Genomic DNA, 21,751 nt, shown 5'->3' on the forward strand with positions numbered 1-21,751 from the left:
GGAACCTAGTCTTAAATGGCCGAAATGCAATTACATCAATGTAAATAAAGTACTGTGTTGACGATCTGGTTATGTTAGTGAAAGGGTGACTCTCAATCACATTTGGAAGAGCATTTTAATATCTTTTTTTATCAGAGCTGCAGAACTGATGCAATTTGCACAGACTTCAAAATCAAAGAGTAAAACCTTATTACTCAAGGGCCATTTATCAGTGACAGGAAATCCAAGAGTCATGCTAGGGGGAGCCAGTTTTCAATCAGTTAAAATTCTAAAATATCTGAGAGTAATGACTGACAGACACATGCACTTCGTAAAGCAAATCACATACACTGCAGAGAAAATTCAAAAGTTTGTGGGCATGATTGCTGAAATTACAGGGAAAGAATGGGGCATCAAGGGTAAAGTGTTGGCCTTATTTTATGACTGCATTTTCCTGTCAATTGTGGGATATGCATCACATATCTGGTTGAGCTCAGTTGCAGAAATTCAATCAGAAAAAGACCTTTTTTCAATTCAGCAATCTATTCCACTGAAGATCTGTAGGGCCTGTCGAACTGTGTATACTGATGCACTACAAGTTTTCACATGTTGCCTACCACTGGTTTTACATTTGGTGTTCCTATCAATGAGTTATTATCTAAGAAAGGAGCTACCACATAACTGTTTGTCACTTGAAACAGATTGTGATGCGAGTTACAAAGAGGAAAGGAATGGTAACAAATAATTATTTCCGATAGTAAATGATAATGGTAAACAGTGGAAAACTTGGTTTAATCTCAATCTCCATGCAACTTATCTTTTGACTGAACATGGTTCCTTTTTTTGCAAAATTAAGGGAATTTGGAATCACTGAGCATACTCTATGTACTTGTGGATTCCCAAAAGGTTGAAACTATCTTTTCTATGAATGTATTGAGTATTGTGACTTGAGGGGACAATTAATTGAAGAAGCTTCTAATCTCACTCCTGGATGTGAACAACTGTTAGTTAGTACAAAAGAAGATTTTTATGCACTTCAAAATTTTGCAGTCCAACTATTCAGAAGGAGGAGGATCTTGTTACAGTTGGAGAAGCACTGAATGACAGTTAATAAGGGCTTGAAAAGGTCACAACGTGCTACATTAGAATGGAATATTATTATGCTAGACAGAGGGGACACAAGGTAAGTGGTTCCGTTCTGATTATAGGTGGAAATCTACTCTGTGAATACTACCACTTCTAAGGAAGCTCACAATACATCCTCCAGATGCCTCTTCACTAACAGGTGATTCAGAGCAGTTGTTGAGAAGACCATTGACACTTTTCAGGCAGGCTTGTATATGGAGAAATTGGGGTTCCAGTGGAGGATTAGACCACCATGATAACCTATTGGATGGCATTGTGGTTACTTCCTCTCTGGATGCCCTGTGATGCTGTGCTGTTACTGTGATTCCAGGGACTGTATGTGAAGACTGATTGAGGTATTTCCCTTTACTATTAACTGCTGTGCTGTTGGGACTGTTCAGGTTTGATGATTTCTTCATTGTAACCATAATTCCAGAAAGTAGACAACTACTTTCTGGATTGGACTTCAAGAAAGTTGTAGATCCAACCTTCATAGTGGACCTACAAGTGCCAATTAGATCCTCAAAGATCATTGCAACCATATGTTGGGACTATATAGTGTCAGATACCTTCATGGTATTGCATTGTGATATAGACATTAAACTGAGAAAGAATTGACCTTCTACAAGGAAATCTGAGATAACTGTACAGCAACATTGTTAGTGGTACAGCATTGTAAACAGACTGCGGGGGTTGCCGGGAAAGCTGGCTGGGACCATAGTACAATAAATTAAAAAAAGTATTGTTTGAGAGTGGTTTGCAAAATATGAAAGTAACTTCTAGGTGCTAACTTGGCCACTGCATTTGGCACAGAACATCTCTGCGATGTTACATGGGCTTTAGTGTTTGGATCCTCAACCAAGACTGTCACAGATCTAAAGGACACAATCCTGGTGACATAGTACAGCTTACCTTCTACAATGTTCAAAGACATTACAAAGTTCATGCCTCACTGGTGCAGTAATGACTTTTATTATTGTTATTATTTTGGTTTTTAGGAGCATTAGCAACTAAGGCCATATTGCTCCGGTGCGGTGGTCATTCCCTGACCTTTCCGCATGCTCCGTATTTGGTGGTGACGGGCTCGAACCCCGGTCTAATCAAGAAGCGTGTGCTACGCACTGCTGCTCCTTCCCACCTGGCTAAGGAGGCGCCTGCAGTAATGACAGTAAGAGGAGGAGATACCCACTATCAGATAGGTGGTCATATTGTTTTGACTGGACAGTGTACCTTTCACCCACATAATTTGTGCTACCACCTGCTTATGTAAGCAATGCATTTGTTATATCAACAGTTTGTTGATAAGAGTCAAATGCAAATGTGTCACAGAATAGCTAGTGAATGACTTCTGACCAACCCGCATAAATTCTCTCCACTATAAGTAACTGTACAGAGGTTGAGTATAAAAGGTTTTTTTTTTTTGAGAACTAATAAAGGAGAATAATGGAATGCTTACTTCCTTTACAGACTGTGGTATCCTCTTCCACAAAAACTTTGCATTAGAACTGCAGAAAAAGACCAAAAAATGAATATAGTACCTGCAATAGTTGCCATATCAAGTAACAGAAATTGCCAATATTACATTAGTGCAAATATTAACCTAATAAATGATTACGCCTAGTTAAAATTCAAATGATTAAGACTAATTAAAATTAGTATATTTTGTAACAACACAAAACTCATCCTTATTTGAGGCAACAAAAGAATTACAGCAGAACTAAAATCAAAATAAAAGCTTCAGATAAATGAATTACTGAATACGTATGCTGTTGTTGTGGGAGACAGTAATAATAGCTACCTGTGACAAATGTTTTTGTTCCCAAACAAGGGAAACAAAAACATTTGTCCAGGTCATGGAGAAAATGTGAAAGGCTCATGGGGTAGAATTTTTCTGAATGTAGTCTGTGCTTGTTAACAGGAAAGACTGTTTTTACATGGTTGGCATACACTTAAATAGAAGTGGTGCAAAAATATTTGCTGATGCTATTGAGGCAGTAATAGGTGGACTGGAAAACTGCTAGCTTAGGAGGAAACACAGACTAACAGATTATAACCAGTGCCACAGGCAGAGGTGAAGGTGATTCTTACACTTCTTCTATTGGAAAATGCAGCTTGGAAAGCAAGGTGTTGGGAAATCCAGGCCCTACTGTCGGTCATCATGGAACAAGCGAATACATCAGTTAAGTAATGGTAACTATGAGTAAGCAAACATGCATGTATACTTGCATGTACACCAATGCCAGGAAAATTGTAAATAAAATTGATGAATTTGAAGTATTGAATCAGTCCTCAAATAAAGACATTGTAGGGATAGCAGAGACATGGTGCCACTCAGACACAAGTGATGCTGAATGTGAATATGGGGAGTACAGTGTATACACGAAGGACAGAGAGGACAGGAAAGGAGGGGTGGAAGTGTTATGCTTGTTAGTTAAGAAGCATATTAAATCTAAGGCAGTGCATCCAGTTGATATGGGTAACCAGTGCAATGTTGAGTAAGTTTGGAGTGAAAGCACTGGGAAAACAAAATTGAGAGTAGGAGTGGGTTACAGGCCTAATGACTCTGAGTATATCAAAATTTCTTAATAGAGAGAAACACAGGGGGCAGTAAATCAGAATATCTTATAATGGGAGATTTTAACTTCCCAGATATTGACTGGAACTTGTGGGTTGGTCACTCACACACTTGCAAGAATTTTGTGGATTTATTAGTTGCCTGTTTTCTAAAGCAGCAGGTTAGACACACACTAGCGACACGTGTAGAGATTTCTTGGATCACTGCTTTTCTACAGCTCTACAAAGGGTACTAGGAAAGTTTTGCAATACAGCTTTGTTTATTTAATTTTTTCAAAGTAATTTCCTCTACATTCAATACACCTCTCCATCCTCCGAAACCAATCTTTAAACCAGTTCTTCCAAGTTTCACTAGGGAATAAAGCACACTCGTTGTCCCAAGCCCGTAGAAGGTCCTCATCACTGGAAAACCGCCTCCCTTTTAGCTTCATTTTCACATGTGGGAACAGTGCAAAGTCGCAGGGAGCAAGGTCTGAACTGTAGGGAGGGTGCTCGAGAAGTTTCAGTCCTGTCGTGGTCAAATATTCGGTGCAGGCTTTGGCGCGGTGAGCTGGAGCATTTTCGTGATGGAGGAACCAGGTGTCCATTCTTGACTTTGGCCACAGGTTCTTCATAGATCCAATGACTTTAGGCAGGCATTGTTCAGTATACCACTTAGCTGTGACTGTCTTCTGCGTGTCCAAAACGACACGTTCCACAATTCCACTCGATTTGAAAAATACAGCTATCATTTTCTTCTTTACAGATCGGGATTTTCTGACAATTACGGGTGTGTCGTCATCATCAAAGACCCAAACTTTGTTTTGAGCCTTGGTTGGCAGATCGTAATAGTACAGCCAAGTCTCGTCACCTGTCACGATGTTGTTCACATACCGAGATTGTCCCTTATCAAACTTTTTTAACATCTCCCGTCACCAAGTCACACGTCGTGTCATCTGCTCTTCGGTCAGTTGATGCGGCACCCAGAGAGAACAAAGTTTCTTCACGTGAAAATGATCTTGCAGAATCGAACGAATTGCTGGTGCATTTAGGCCCAAAGTATCCTCTATCTGTTGGTAGGTCACTCGCCTGTTTTCGTCAAGCATTTTCCTCCGTAACTGACGTTCGTGGCCTTCCCAGCCTCTCAGAATCCTCCAGAGTGAAATTTCTCTTTTGGAATTCTCTATACCACCTGAATATCGTTGTACGATGTGGACAATCATCATCTAGTGCAAGAGTCATTTCTTCTAAGCACTGGTCTATGGTTAAACCACGCACGAAATTATACCGCAAAACTGTCCTTATCTCATTTCGTGACCACGATGCCATCGCAAGCACTTTACACTCTCACTACTAATGAATAACTGAGCCCATCGACTTGGCGCGGCGGCTACTATGCACGTATGAACATGTCTCAACATGCAGCAACAAGCAGCTTCCTGTGATTCATTGTTGCGTCATATTGCAAAACTTTCCTAGTACCCTTTGTACTTTAGAGAGGCAACAAGAGGAACCAATATTCTTGATCTGGTTATCAGCAATCACAGTGTACTAATATGGAATTTAATTAAAGACAATTATTGTCACGGGTAAAGGAAAAGACTTTTGCTTTCGTAAGGCTTACTACAGTGGTCTCAGACAGCTTTTAAATTCTATGCAGTAGTATTGAGTAACATCACCAACTGATGATGTTACTCAACAGCAAATTCTAAATGAGAAACATTCAGGGAAGAATCGTAGAAGCTACTAAGCTTTTTAGACCAATGTAGAAATATTGTTCACCTCTTCGACCTAAATGGATGTCAGATGAACTATAGAAACGTGGCACAGAAGAAAAGTGCATGGGATGCATATAAATTATCAAGTGAATCAGATACCTATGGTAGATATAAATTAGTCTGTAATCATGTCACAGAGGAGGTTAGGCAAGCTAAGGCAGATTATAAAAAATCTCTGGCAAAGAAAAGCAGCAAAGACGTCTATTACATCTATTCAAAGCCTTCTATTCTATTAACAGTATAAGGAAGGGATTTAATCACATCGAGTCGCTTGACGTCAATTGGTTAATTGCTGATCACCCTTCTTGGGTTGCTGACAAACTGAATAGGTATCTTGCATCTACATTCATGCATGAGGAGTTCTTCAGGGAAGGGAATTCCAGAAACTTATCAAACTGTAATGGGGAGTTAAATGACTTTTTGATAACTGAAAGGAGAATGGATGAGAAATTGTTGAAGCTAAATATAAAAAAGGTGCTTTGAATGGATGGAATCTATCTAATTATATTAAGGGAGGCAACAAAGGTGGCAGACAAACTGAATAAGTATTTTGCATCTTCATTAACACATGAGGAATTCTTTAGAGGAGGTTGGTTGGTTGTTGTTGGGTTTTTTTGGCGCAAAAGCAACTTTGGCCATATTGCGCCTTAGAGGAGGGCACGCCAGTTTATCAAACTCCAATGGGGAGCTAAATGACTTTGTGATAACTGGAAGGAAAGTAACAGGAATTGTTGGAGCTGAACATAAAAAAGGCACATGGGGTCAATGGGATCTATCCAATCATATTAAGCAAAGGAAGTAAGCAAACCTTTAACCACACTTATGAGAGCATACTTGGGTTCAGGAGAGATGTACGAATGTATCCCCTATTCATAAAGGGGGATGAAAAGGTGATGAATTATAGCAGATGTGTCAGCTTAACATCTAATCAAGGAAAATAATGGAGTCACTGGTTAAAGAAGTAATGCAGGGCCATCTAGATAGGAATGCAATTATTCTGCAGTCACAGCATGAATCTGTTAAAGGGTGGTCTTGTCTAACCAATCTGATAATTTACTATAATGCTGTGTTCAAGGAACTAGATGCAAAAAATAATTGACTTCAAATACTTGGATTTCAAGAAGGCTTTTGATAGAATTGCACATAAAAGACTGCTTTACAAACTGCAGCAATGTGGCAATAAGGGCAAGTTACTGCTATGGATAAAGGGATGGCTAAGTGGAAGAAGACAGAGTGGTTATCAATGGGCACAGCTTTTTATGGATTGATGTTATCAGTTTAAAGTTCCCAAGGGATCAATGCTTGTCTCACTGTTGCTGTCAACATTTATTAATGATATTGATGAAGGTATAGCAGACAATGTCAAAAAGTCTGCAGATGATACAAAGGTTGAAAGAGTGGTTAACAACAGTAATCTGGGTGAGCTATTGCAACAAGATCTAGAAAATATTGACTCAATGAGCTGAAAAATGGCAGTTGAAGTTTAACATTGACAAGGTACTGCATATGGGCAGGTAAATCCCAGACTAACTTATCAACTGTGTGGTACTTCACTCAGGGCAGTGGAAAATGAAAATGACCTTGGGGTAATGCAGAAACTTTGTTAGCAGGGATAAGGAAGGCATTACTTTGACCCTTTGCACAAGGTCATGGTTATGCCACATTTTGAGTATTGTATACAGGTCTGGAGGCTTCACTTTAGAACGTAGATCTGCTGAAATGGGTGCAGAGATGGTCAACCAAATTGGTGAAGGGAACAAAAAGGTGCTCTTACCTAGAAAAGGCTTCAGTTTGGCAAATTAGTATTAGTATTAGTAACGGCCGTATGGTGCAAGAAAGCCTATGGCTTATGCTGCACCAGCCAGAAAAAAAAAAAAAAAATCAGAACAAAACAATGATAAAAACAAAAAATAAATAAAATAAATAACTAAATAATAATAATTAATAAATAAATAAAAAAATAATAATAAAATGAAATAAAAAATAAATAAAAAGGAAATTAATCCTATCATCCTATGCGCTTCCCTTACCCGAAAGTACTATCCAGATGACCTTTGAATTTCCCCAAACTGTCGGCCTCTACCACCCATGAAGGCAACTTATTCCAGTAATTTATAACTCGCTGGCTAAAATAAAACTTCCTGCAGTCCAATCTAAACATTTCCCCCCATAACTTGAATTTATGTCCCCTAGTTCTAGCATCATTTATAATCTTGAAAATTTTGTCCTCATTCATTTTACTGATGCCTCTCAGAGCCTTAAACACCTCAATCAAATCTCCTCTAAGGTGTCTAGTTTCCAAACTCTGCAACCCACATATTCGAAGTCTTTCTTCATAAGGACGCCCTTTTGCCGATCTCACCAGGCGAGTTACCCTTCTTTGCACCCTTTCAAGAAGCTCGATGTCTTTCTTTAGGTGCGGTCTCCATACTTGAACACAGTATTCCAAGTGTGGTCTAACATAAGCCTTATATAATGGGATTATCACGTCCCTATCTCTACTTGCAAATGTTCGATAGATCATCGATAGGACACCATGGGCCTTCCTTGCAACCTGTTTACAATGCTCAGAGAATTTCATGTCTGACCGTGTCGTAACACCCAAGTCCCTTTCCTCCAGTACTGGGTTTAGTTGAACTCCACCAAGTGAATAAGTTATTTTAGGATTACTGTTTCCCAGGTGTAATACCTTACACTTGGTTGGATTAAAGCACAGCTGCCATTTTTCTGACAATTCTTGAAGTCTATCTAGGTCTCTCTGAAGAAGCTCAGCTTGACAGTGATCATTAACTACTCTACCAATTTTAACATCATCTGCACATCACCTACAGACCAGTAAGACTTTCGAGCCTTACTGGTCTGTAGGCTCGAAAGTTTTTTCATTAAATAATCTTGCGAAATTTCAATATTATTAATTACATATTTTTTAACTTCGCTCCCACAATTTCCCATTGCCACAAAAGGCTTTTCATTTGTAAATATCGATGCAAAATAACTGTTGAGTTCATCTGCAACGGCAGCTGGTGTATTTAATACTAACCCCTTTCCCTTACGTAAAGTCCGATCTGGTTTGTCCTGCTCTTCTTGGCATTTATATATGTGAAGAATTCTTTATCCCCCCCCCTTGCTCTGTTTGCTAGTGATTTCTCATAAACTGCCTTTGCCCGTCGAACCTTTTCTGTGGCTCTATTACACATCACCTTGTAGCTGTTATAGGCTTCAGTACTTTTTATTGCTCTGTAACCTTTCCATGCCACCTTTTTCTGCTCAAGTAATGTGGCAACTTCACTATTCATCCAACTTGGAACCCTCCTTGTGGAGTGTTTTTTTTTAATGGTATATACGCATTCAAGGCATCTGTGATTAATGTTTTAAAAGCGTACCACAGTTCAATTGTATTCATTCTCTGCGCGATATCTACCCAGTTAATAGAGGCCATGTAGTACCTTAAGGCATCGTAATTTCCTTTTCTGAAATTAAAACCCATTCCTTTGCCTTTTACTTCTGCTACCTCTCTCGTCATCATTCACCGTAGAACTCTGTGATCACTTCCTGCTACTGGTTCCTCTACTGTCAGCCCTGTTATGTCATCTGATTCATGTATGATGATGAGGTCTAGGATATTCTTTTCTCTAGTACTTTCCCTGACATGTTGATACAAATAACAGTCATCTAGTTGATTTAAAAATTTTGTTCCCCATGTCGAGTTTCCTTCCCATTTACTCCAATCAATTAGAGGCAAATTGAAATCACCCATAATAAGGCATTGATGCTTACTTGCCCATTCCATTTGCATGTAGAGGCTTTTGTCATAATCTTCACAATCACCTGGTCTGTAGATTACTCCTACTCGTATTGTACCTTTGTTTCCAACTATCTCACACCATACAGACTCTATACTAGCATGTGAAACGTCTGAATCCAGGAAAGCTATCGTCGCACTCAGGCTGCTTCTGATAAGAAGCATTACCCCACCACCCCTTCTATCTACTATACCCTTCCTGAATACATTATACAAGCCATACTGAAACTCATCATCCCCAATTTCCGGGTGGCACCACGTCTCTGTAAGCCCTATTATGTCCGCATTACTTGTTTTAACCAGCAGTTCGAATTCGCTCATTTTATTGACGACACTTCTAACATTACTGTATAAACAATTAAGATTTACTGTTCTTGTATATTTAACAACCCTAACACAACCCTTGAAGTTTTTTAGGCTCTCTTCCCTGATATTAGCTACCCGCTCACGTGAAACGTCTTTGGCCCCAGAACATCTAGATAATACGTCCAGTTGGGGTAACAGATAAGAACTCTTATCTGTTACCGCTTCTGGAGCGGTAACAGATAAGAGTAAATTGCAGAATAAACTGCAAAGTAAATTGCAGAATATAAGAATAAATTGCAGCTTCTGGAGACTAGGCACTTATGGGGTGCTTAAGGCCTTCAATGGATTGAGTAAACTGAATGTGAATGGCATTTTTCCTCTTGCTGAGACTACACATATGAGGGTGCATAAATTTAAGTTGAGGAAGAATGGTTGCAGGATAGATGTGTGGATTTCCTTCAGCCAGCGGGTGGTTCATTATTGGAACAAGCTTCCATCTGTTGTTTTGGAAGTGGATGGTTTGAATAAATTCAAGGAAGAACTAAACAAATTCTTGGATGGTATGGATAGTGTTGTTTTTTGTTTTTTTTCGCTGATGCTATATAAGCTTGCTTTCTTGCATCATTTTCCGCTATTACTACTACTACATCTTTCGAGTTACTGAAATGAAGACCCTTCAGGGCTGTAATGATTCATTAATTTAAAGTACTGTCATGTGGCTGATGTTGGGCAAAGATAATTAAAAATAATAAATAAATCTTTTTGTTTTTTTTGTAACCATTACAAAATTATTTTACAAAACATTAATGTTTTGTTTCTCATTACAATTTACCATAAATATGGTAAATTGTAATGAGAGAGAGAGGGTGTGTGTGTGGAGTCCCAAAGAAAAATTATTTTTAAAGAGGCATAGAGGTTTAACATTAATGTTTGGTTTTGATTTCATACATGTCATGTTTGGTTTCGATTTCATACATGATCTTACATGTCATATTTGATTTCATGCATGTCATGTTTGGTTTTGATTTCATACATGATCTTACATGTCATATTTGATTTCATACATGTCATGTTTGGTTTTGATTTCATATATGATCTTACATGTCAATTTCAGTCTGAAGTGTGCTAATTGGATTATAATTTTCTGGTGGATAATGGAATTCAGATTAAAAGTTTTTGCTCAATGATGTTTTGCAGACTGTTGTTTTACTATTGGTTGTGGACTATACATTCAGCACAGCTGATTGTGTAAATGGAATTCTTATTGTAATTTTTATAAGTCTCTTGCTATTTTTTGGTGCTGGTGTTCAACTAGCACAGCTTGGCATACCAACTAGAGCAGTCATTATTGTCCACAATACTTAAAATAGTAAAACCATGATAATTACATTGGCATACAATATTATAGATTTCATTTGCAGATTTATTAACAACTTTTATTTATGATCTGATTCACATATATTATGTACTTGATTGCAGAAGTTCAAATCAAGCATGGAAAAATGGTAGAAGCAAATCTGGCTTCTCAAATTCTTTAAAACAAAGCATAACAAAACAAAGTATTGAAAAACTTATAAGACTTTGAAAGCATATATATATATATATATATATACACCAAATTTGAAACTATGTATATTGCTTTCCACAGCACAGGTAACATCTGGAGAGAATATCTGTTTTGTGTTCCTGTCTTTACTATGTGAAAACAATAATAAATTTTTCAAAATAACTAGGGTAAGAACAGATGTTTATTGAACTAATGGGAGAGTAAAAACAAGTAACATGAAACTATAAAACAATTCAAAATTTTGAGGTAGTGAAAGATGACATGTCATATTTGATTTCAAGTCACCTTTCAGGTTCTTGCACCCAATTACTCTGCAAAAACTGTAAAAAATCACTTTAGAGACAATTATAGTATAAGATTGTTTATATTTAGGAAGGTAAAAAAGAGCTTTCAGATTTTTATTCGTTAATTAACAGTTAAAGCAGAATTTTTATTCAAGGGTCACCTGCATAGTTCCCTCCAATTTCCCCCACCCAGTGTGGGTGGAATGGCTATTACTTTGCATGTGTACCTTACACTGCTCATATAAAAAACAATTGAAGATTATTATTATGTGTGAATTTTATGCACGAATTGGAAAAAAATAATTTAATAGCAAGATAATTATAACTCATTAAATAGATTTACAAATATAAAATTAGATTTATGAAAATCATTCTTGACAATTTTATACAAACTACACAAAAAATATTAGCATTAGCAGAGGCAATTGATGCAAGAAAGCAAGCTTATGCAGCATCAGCCAAAAAAAAAAAAAAAAAAAAAACCCCACTTCCACTTCACCCCTCTGTTCGTTCAAAATACCTGTCCAGCTGAGCCTTAAACTTATTTAGGCTATCAACCTCCACTACAAGGAATGGAAGTCTGTTCCACCAACCAACCACCCGCTGGCTAAAGGCAAATTTCAGCACGTCTATTATACAACTGTCTTTCCTCAATTTGAATTTATGCCCTCTCAGGTGATTATTCTGAGCTAGAGGAAGAATCCCATCAGCATTGAGCATGCTCAAACCATTCAAGGCTTTATACACCTCTATCAGATCACCTCGCTGGTGCCTAGTCTCCAGACGCTGTAATTTGCAAAACTTAAGCCTTTCTTCGTAAGAGCACCAATTTGTTCCATTCACTAATCTTGTTGCCCTTCTCTGTACTCGTTCCAGCAGCTCTACATCCTTCTTGAAATGAAGCCTCCAGACCTGTATACAGTACTCAAGTTGTGGACTGACCATTGCCTTATACAAGGGAATAATCACCTCCTTATCCCTGCTGGAAAAATTCCTGTATATCATTGACAATACTCCATGAGCTACTCTTGCAGCCCATCTGCACTGCTCAGAGAACTTCATATCTGCCTCCACAACCACCCCCAAGTCCCTTTCAATCTCTACCACTGTCAGTGTAGTACCACAGAGTTGATACGTTGCTCTGGGGTTGCTGTTTCCCATGTGTAATACTTTACATTTGTCAATGTTAAACTACATTTGCCACCCCTCAGCCCATCTGCTCAACCTTTCCAGATCCTGTTGCAGCAGCATAGTGTCAGTAGTGTCCTTGACAACCCTGCCAACCTTTGTATCGTCTACAAACTTGGATATTAAGCTTGATATACCATCATCAATATCATTTATAAATACAGAAAACAATAATGGACCAAACACTGAGCCCTGAGAGACTCCACTAATAACATTAGTCCACAATGAGCAGTGTCCATTGATTACCACTCTCTGTCTTCTCCCCCTCAACCACCCCTTTATCCATAGCAGCAATTTGCCTCCAATGTCACACTGCTCCAATTTGTGTAGCAGTCTTCCATGTGCAACAGTATCAAAAGCCTTTCTAAGATCCAAGTATATAATATCAAAGCTATTCCCTGCATCCAGTTCTTTTGTGACTGCATCATAGTATCCAATCAAATTGGTCAGGCAAGACTTCCCCTTAACAAAACCATGCTGTGTCCGAGCTATAACTGAATTATTGTCTAGATGATCCTGCAGTGCTTCTTTAACCAGTGCCTCCATTAATTTACCTGGAACAGAAGTTAAACTAACAGGTCTACAATTACTTGTGTCAGCCTTTGATCCTCCTTTGTGAATTGGGGTCACATTTGCACATTTCCAGTCTATGGGTACCTCCCCTGAGTCCAAGGAAGCTCTCATAATTATGACTAGGGGTTTGCTTACTTCCTTTGCTGCCTCCTTTAATATAACTGGATAGATCCCATCCACCCCGTGTGCCTTTCTTGTGTCTATCTTCAACAGTTTCTCCTCCACTTTACTTCCAGTTATTTCAAGATTCTGTAGCTTACTGCTAGAGTTGAATACACCTCTGGCATTCCCCTCGCTGAATAACTCCTCATGTGTGAATGTCGATGCAAAATATTCATTTAGTTTGTTAGCTACCTGAGCAGGATCATCAACAGTAGACCCATCAATATCAAGTGGACCAATCTGATTCATCCCCTTCCTTCTAGAGTTTACATAAGTAAAGAACTCTTTGCTGTTTTTCTTTGCATTCCTTGCCAAGGATTTCTCGTAATCTGCCTTCGCCTGCCTAACCTCCTTTGTAACTTGGTTGCATATCAACTTGTATCTATCATAGGCTTCTGTATCATGTGTTAATTTGTAAGTATCCCATCCATTTTTCTTCTCTGCCATATGCCTCATTAGTTCATCTGACATCCATTTTGACCTAAACCTTGAACAATATTTCTTAGTTGGTATGTAAAGCCTAGTAGCTTCCAAGATAAGTTCTTTGAATGCTTCCCATTTTGAATTTGCTGTTGGTAACATCATCAGTTGGTCCCACTGTATAGAATTTAAATACTGTCTCAGTCCATCGTAGTCGCCTTTATGGAAGCAATAACCCTTCCCTTTACCCCTAATGGTAGTTACCTCTTTGAGTAAATCCCACTTCAGCACACTGTGATCACTGCCACCTAGTGGTTCATTTATCTGCAGATTCTTAATGCATGAAGAATCACTACTGATAATCAAATCAAGAGTATTACTCCCTCTAGTTGCCTCCCGAACATGCTGATGTAGAAAACAATCATCCAATAAATCCACAAAAGCCCTGCTAGTGTGTGAGTGACCAGCCCCCAAATTCCAGTCAATATCTGGGAAATTAAAATCTCCCATTATAAGACTCTCTGATTTACTGGCCCACTCTATTTCCCTGTACAGTTTTTATTATACTCATCAGAGTCATTAGGCCTATAGCACACTCCTACTCTCAATTTTGATCTCCCAATGCTTATGTCACACCAAACTGACTCAACACTGCACTGTCCAGCGATGTCGACTGGCTTCACTTCCTTGGTTTTTATGTGTTTCTTAACTAATAGCATAACCCCTCCCCCCTTCCTATCCTGTCTATCCTTTCTGTAGACGTTGTACTCCCCAAATTCCAGTTCTGCATTCCTTATATCTGTGTGACACCACGTCTCTGATATCCCAACAATATCTGCCTTTCATCAAATTTATTTACTAAACTCCTAGCATTGGTGTACACGCAAGTATACCTGCACCTGTTTCTATTCTTAGCTACCCTAACACAACCCATGTGTTTACTTGTACCGCAATGGCTCCCAGCATTCTCTGAAATATCATGCATCTTGTTTTTCAGGCTTCTGCTCATTCTAATAGAAGCAGTGCAAGAATCTCTTTCACCTCTGCCAGTGGCTACTGTCAATCTATTGGTCTTTGTCTCCCCCCAAGCTAGCAGTTTTCCGACCCACCTAACACTGCCTCGATAGCATCAGCAAATATTCTTGCACCCTTTCTATTTAAGTGTATCCCATCCCTGTAGAAGCAATCTCTCCTGTTAACAAGTACAGTCCAGGCTGAAAAAAATTCTACCTCTTGAGCCTTGCACAATCTTTCCAGGGCCGAATTGATCGACAAGGCTCTCATCATATACTCCCTCCTATCGTGTCTGGGCAGAATTGCAGACACTTTCAAATTCAACCCTAATTCTCGGCTTTTGTTCAACAGTGACCTGTACTTGTTAAGTAATTCTGCCGGTCTCCTACTCTTAATATCGTTAGTGCCAACGTGTACAACTATATCACCTTTTGTGCCCTTAAAAGATGATATTCGCTTTACAACGTCATCAACCTTTGCCCCTGGCAGACATACCCTGGTCCTGTTCCACCTATCCTTTTTTACAAAGCATGTTCCCTGTTTCCCTGACAATAGAATCACCAACAACTACTAGTTCCTTCGGGACCAGCGCATTCTGCCTTGGGGGTTGCCTCTGTGTTGCCTGATGCCCAAGTGCAAGCCCTGGCGTTGATGTGGGCAGCTGAGAGCTTGATGGGCCCCTCAATTTAGTTTCTTCGAGGGCATCCACCCTGTCCTTCAAGCTCTCATATAGGCCCACAAGAACGCTGAGTTGTTGCCTGATATCGATACACTCCTTGCATTGCGCACACACAAAAAATATTTAGCAAATAATCCTTATATGCCTCCCATACATCCTTTAATGACAGTAAGACAATGCAATCTCTTATCAGTGATGGTTATGAGGTACATTTTGCCAAAAAATAATTTCACTGAATTGTCTGTGCTTTAAAAATTGTTCTTCAAAGTTTGCCCACACTTATACATTTCCTAATAAATAAAAAGTATAATTAACATAATTTGTATTCCAGTAATATAAATATGCAAAACTTTCAAGAAGTGCTTGGTAGACTGAGAATTTGTGTGGCCATCTTCAACTGCATTCCAGAATGCAGTACATGCTGAAAAAATTTATTTTGCAGCACTTCCAAAACCACTGAGCACCCATATAGGCATGTAGCTTAGAAGGAACCCTTAGTCACATGACCCAGGATTCTTAACTGCTGGGATTTCTTAACCCACCACCACTACTGGGTTAACAAATACTCAATTTCAAGCCCAGACTACTTGATTTTAGATATTTCAAATTAAGAATTTGCCTTATATTTCTTATGAATTTCCTCTATTCCATTATAAAGTACATTAAATTCTTCCTCCTATTTATACCATTAAATCAAGATAAAGATTAGCTGTTCAAAAATTGGAATGATCCAAAATCCAGACATTTTTACAATTCATGCTCCCGCCCCACAAAACTGGGCTATTTTGATTTTATGCAAAATTTATTTTATAAACAGTGCTGACAAAGTGGTTCTCCAAATTAGACTGTATTAAAGTAAACAATATTTAACGTAAAACTTTTGAAAATCCTATTAAAACCTTGTATCTATACATTTATTTTTGGCAACCAGCACTTTCAATTGCCATAAATAAACATAGGTCTTACAAACTTTCTGTCATTGTCATGACAGAAAGTTTGTTGCATGGCAAATGAATGCCACAATTTAACAAATTTATTTAATTATTAGTTATTATTTATTTTTTTTTGAAAAATTGCCCTTGCATATAAATATGGCTATGCCCTCACTTTACATAAAAACACTTAAGAGTTAAGAGTGAAATGTGCTACGAACAAATGAATTCTATGCAGTGGGAACCAACTGATGATGGTACAAAAGATAAATTCTAAAAGGAAAGCAATGAGCAAACTAATCATAGAAGCTACTAGGCTTTTCATACCAAATACTGTTCAATGCTAAGATCTAAATGGATGTCTGATGAACTAATGACACTTGTGACAGAGAAATAAAATACATGGGATGTATATAAATTATCAAGTGTACAGAAGCCTATGGTAGTTATAAACTAGTCTGCAATTGAGTCACAAGGGAGGTCAGGCAGGCTAAGGGATATTACAAGAAGCCTCTTACAAAAAATGCAAAGAAAAGCAGTAAGACTTCTTTACTTATATCAACAGTAGAAGAAAGGGGTAAATCATATTGGTCCACTTGATGCGGATGGTTTAACTACTGATGATGCCGCCAGGTTACTTACAAACTGAGTAGATATTTTGCATCAACATTTGCACATGAGAAATTCTTTAGGGAGGTGAATACCAGAAATTTATCAAATTCTAACAAGGAACTAAATGATTTTGTGATAACTGAGATGAAAGTGGAAGAGAAATTGTTAAATTTAAACATAAAAAAGCCACATGGGTAGAATGGGATCTATCCACTTATATCAAGGGAATAAGCAAAGGAGGTAAGCAAACCGTAGCTATAACTATGACTAATCTTTGAATTCAATATAGGTCCCTATAGACTGGAGATATGCAAATATATCCCCATTCACAAAGGTGGATAAAAATGTGACACGAGTAATTGCAGATCTATTAGCTTAACTTCTGTTCTAGGGCAAATAACAGAATCACTGGTTAAAGAAGTAATGGAAAGGAAAGCTTCTGATACTGTTGCACATAAGAAACTGCTGTACCAGGGCAGGTTACTGGTATGGATAAAGGGAAAGTTGAGTGGGAGAAGACAGACAGAGAGTAGTTAGCAATGGGCATTTCTCTTCTTGGACCGATGCTATTAGTGAGTTCCTAGGATTCAGTGCAGGGTCCAATGTTGCCTTCTATATTTATTAATGATATTGATGAAGGCATATCAAGCTTAATTGTCTTAGTTTACATATAATACAAAGATTGGCAGGGTGGTTAATCACAGTAATCAGGGTACGCTACTGCAACAAAGTCTAGATAAATTAGATGGGTTGAGAAGTGGCAATTGATATTTAATGTTCCTTCCTCATGCTCAGACTGCACATGAGGGGACATTAATTCAAACTGAGGAAGGATGGTTGCAAGGTGGACATAAAGATATTTGCTTTCAGCCAGGGAGGTGGTCAATCGTTGGAACAAACTCGGGTCTGGTGTTGTATGTTTTAAAAGTGGCAGTTAGAATAAATTCCAGTAAGGACTAGACAAACTGCTAAGAGAGATGGATATAGAGAGTGTACAGGTGATATAGAAAGTGTTGGCTTTTCTTTCTCTTCTTGGCATGTGCTGTATAAGCTTGCTTTCTTGCATCATTTGCTGATATTAATACTAATACATTCACTTTGAAAATTCTGCATGACTGAAACACAAAAACAATATATTGCTTTGTGTGCCCATCTCTTATCAGGATTATTTTTATTTTTCTTGTGAACAACCTTCTTTGCATATTACCACCTGCATGTCATTTACAGATTGATAACTACGCCATACGCCAGCATACAGTATTCCAGCTGATATCATATATAGCACACAACTCAGAACTATGTCAGTCACCTCTCCTTTTGAAGAATTGTGAACTGTGACAATCTGTGCCCTTTTCCATCCCCCCCCGCCTCCTCTGTTGAAACCTCAATTTTACTGCCATGATGCACACTACCTGTTAGAATAATGTCCTGACCTTTTTTGGTAATGTAATACACTGCGGTCAGCTGATTTACAGTTTGTGGTCACAAACTATACCAGAATTTCTCTCATTTTCCATAATTCATAGTGTGAGTGGTGAACCATGAGAAGTTTTCGGATACCGAAAACATGCCATTATGATGAAAAGGAATGTTTCACTACACAATGAGCCGTACTTGGCTGAACACAGTGGAGTGAAGCAGGGGTGGCCAAACTTTTTAAATGGCAGGCCAAATAAAATGTCTCTGAGGTACATGCAAGCCTAATTTTTTTTTAGCTTTCCACAATTTTTAGGGTTATTAAAATGGTGTATAATGAAAAAATTGTTGGTTTATTATTTCTCTCTATCACAAAATAGTCATTTGTCCACTTTTCCTGAAAGGCATAATGTTCCAAATCTACTTTTCTCTCTTCATGCAGTGTAGCCATCCTAATAAAAAAATATAACCTTTAATAAACATTCATAGACAAAAAAAAATTAAATCAAAAATTATTATAATTTCAAAGATTTTATAAATCCTTAATAATCTTAGATTTTCAATTATGCATTACGATAGGTTTCAATGTACCTTCATAAAAATAAAATGGTAAATCCTGTCCAAATTATTTATTTTTATCCGTCAATCATTCACTGAAATTTGCCGTTGAAGAGCATATACACTTCCACTGCAACCACATTCTGGAGAGCTGAGAGTCCGGGAACCACCACTAGATGCATGCAAGTCTATGCCTGCTTACCAGTGATGCCAGAAGCTATGCTTGCATACCATTTGGCAACACTTCTGCTTACTCAAGTCGTGACATAAGGCACAAATTCATATGAGACATCATGTAATCAAAATGTTAAAAACAATTTAATAACAGCAAATATAATAAAAAATTACAATAAACATAATTTCATAATATATATTCTTCAGTAGGCCATTTATTATACATATACTGAAAACTACTACAGGCCAGAGGTTGCCCACCCCTAGAGTAAATAAAGTAAGTGATAGTGTTTACTCTCTCAGGGTCACTCAGCTTTCAAGAAGCAAAAAGCAATATAAACAGATAAAAAGCAGGATATACAAGACTAAAGACACTATTAGGAAGGTACAAAAAAGAATCAACTACTTTTATTTATTTATTTTGTGTCAGAATGTACAAGGAAGCAAATATAGAAACATTCAAATATTAGACAGATATAGCTAAAAAAACACAAATAACTATATCTAACATACACAGATATAGCTATAAAAAAAAAAAAAAAAAAAGTCCAATAAACAAATAGCATTAACACATAGCAACACAAATAAAATGTCTGGATATAGTCCTTCACACTATTTCTGCCCAGAAATGGGCTACTACAATAGCATTCTCTGTTGCCTCCAAGAGGTGGAGCATGTTGCAAGTTGTAGGAGCATGAAGGCAGCTGATTAGATGTTTTTTGTTTGTTTGGCTCCACACTCACAGAGCTGAAATTTGGGGTTGGATATCCCATTTCTTCAAATTATCCCTGGATCTACCCACACCAGTTCTAAGGCGGTTGAGTGACCGTCAAACTTTCTATCTGTACAGATGTCTTGGGGGGAGGATTCTTTTGGGGTCATCCAATCTTCAGTTTGTTCGCTTCTAGCTCTCCATTTGGCAATGCAGGCAAAGATGGTGTGGTAAGCAGTTCATTTGTTGTCGCCAGAAATTCTCTTCTTGATTTCAGTCTTTGGGTGGAAGGTTGTTGTTCAAACATTGGGTGTAATGGATTATCCAACACTTTTTGTAGTTCAGTGCTTGCCTGTATCTCCCAGCTCACATCCAGTGGGGCAATACCAGCAAGGATATATAGCTTCTCAACTGAAGTAGCCTGTAAGCAGCCAGTTATCAGACAGAAACTATCATTCAGTAGTAACATTTTATCTTCTTTGCATGTGTGGAGTGGCTCCAGACTGGGCTGGCATATTTGGCAGCTGAGTAGCATAATGCCAAGGCAATTGATCTTAAGGTTTAGGCTGTACACCCCATTATCAGTTAATGTGGACAATATAAAAAATTATTGCTCCTGAAGTGTTATGATCAAGCTAGCTGCGATGGAGCCAGTTTATGCAAAAGGTTTGTTAAAAATTAGTGAATTGGAAATATGGTACTCTATGAATATGAATGAAAACTTCATAATTTTGCATTTTGCTGTAAAATTTTACAACTGCTTTCTATTTTTAAGGCTGCAAATTCAGTTTTTAATCAGAGGATGCTACCATTCCCCAAAGTTATACTCTTTTCCTTAGAAGAGATTTAACATTCCAGTGAGTAGCAGTATAGCTCCATTTGATTAGCAAACCATTACAAATATAAAATACCATAAATGATAAGAGCAGAAGTGATCAAAAAAATTTAAAAACTGATAACGTAGCCAAGGATTTCTATTGAATTAATGTATTTTCCATATAAATTTATTATGCCCTCCCCCAACTGGTGAATACATCAAACCCTGCATGCATCTGTGTATTTAAATACACATTTTTTTTTTTATTAGTTTATGACACTCCCCTCTCAATCTTTCTCCGGTAAATGTTCTGAACCAGTTATTATTAGCTCCTTTTTTTCATCACACCCCTGCAGGGACCATAAGTGATTAATCTCTCTCAATTGACTTTACTTTTACTGAACAGTTGCCAATCACTAGACATTCCAAGTCAAGTTGTTGTTAGCGTTATTTCATTTTGAATGTGGCCATTCAAAAGGGAGACTTCCCAACTTGCTGTCCAATTTTACTTTTTAATACTTATGTGAATTCGCAGTGCATATGAGTTACTTATATTAATGAAAAAATTTAACAATGGCTTCAGTTTCTGGGTAAGAAAAGAAAAACTTAATGAATGGAGAGTATTTCAGAAGAAAAAACTGACCAATACTTTTTCAATGTGAAAAACATGCCTATCTGTTTGATATGTAATTAATCAGTTTACTGTTCCGAAAGAGTTTAATGTTAAAAGGCATTACGATACCAAACATGCATCTACATTTGACAATATTCACGGACAAATTTCCAAAGTAAACTGTCTTCACTGAAACGTAAACTTTAGGATCAGCATTTACTCTTCAAAATTTTGAACTACCAAGACAGAATCCATTGTCAAAGCCACCTAGGCAGTGGGAGAAGTCATTGCTAAAAATAAAAGCCTTTCTCTAATAGTGAACTCACCACTGTTTTGATCATAGGAGTCTGGGTGCGAGGTTAGCCTGTGCAGTCATTGTACCTTAAAGCTCTTCAAACAGAGAAGTTTTTCCTGATTTATTTTCTGCTTTATTAGTTTAAATTGTCATATTAACTTATTTTATAGAGTAGCTTTATATTCCTAGTTA

At 37.7% G+C, this 21,751-nt stretch overlaps 1 protein-coding gene across 1 annotated transcript in view; it reads right to left on the reverse strand.

Annotated features, from left to right (window-relative positions):
- The window catches only part of CSN8 (COP9 signalosome subunit 8), a 184,229-nt gene that overhangs the window by 95,894 nt on the left and 66,584 nt on the right, over positions 1 to 21,751 (reverse strand). The window contains exon 3 of the mRNA XM_090371832.1: positions 2,561 to 2,609. Coding sequence (XP_090227958.1) covers positions 2,561 to 2,609 — 49 coding nt within the window. The remainder of the gene's footprint in view (positions 1 to 2,560; positions 2,610 to 21,751) is intronic.

The sequence above is a fragment of the Mastigoproctus giganteus genome, chromosome 4 (assembly GCF_048544385.1).
Source record: "Mastigoproctus giganteus isolate SK-2022 chromosome 4, ASM4854438v1, whole genome shotgun sequence".
Taxonomy (NCBI): domain Eukaryota; kingdom Metazoa; phylum Arthropoda; class Arachnida; order Uropygi; family Thelyphonidae; genus Mastigoproctus; species Mastigoproctus giganteus.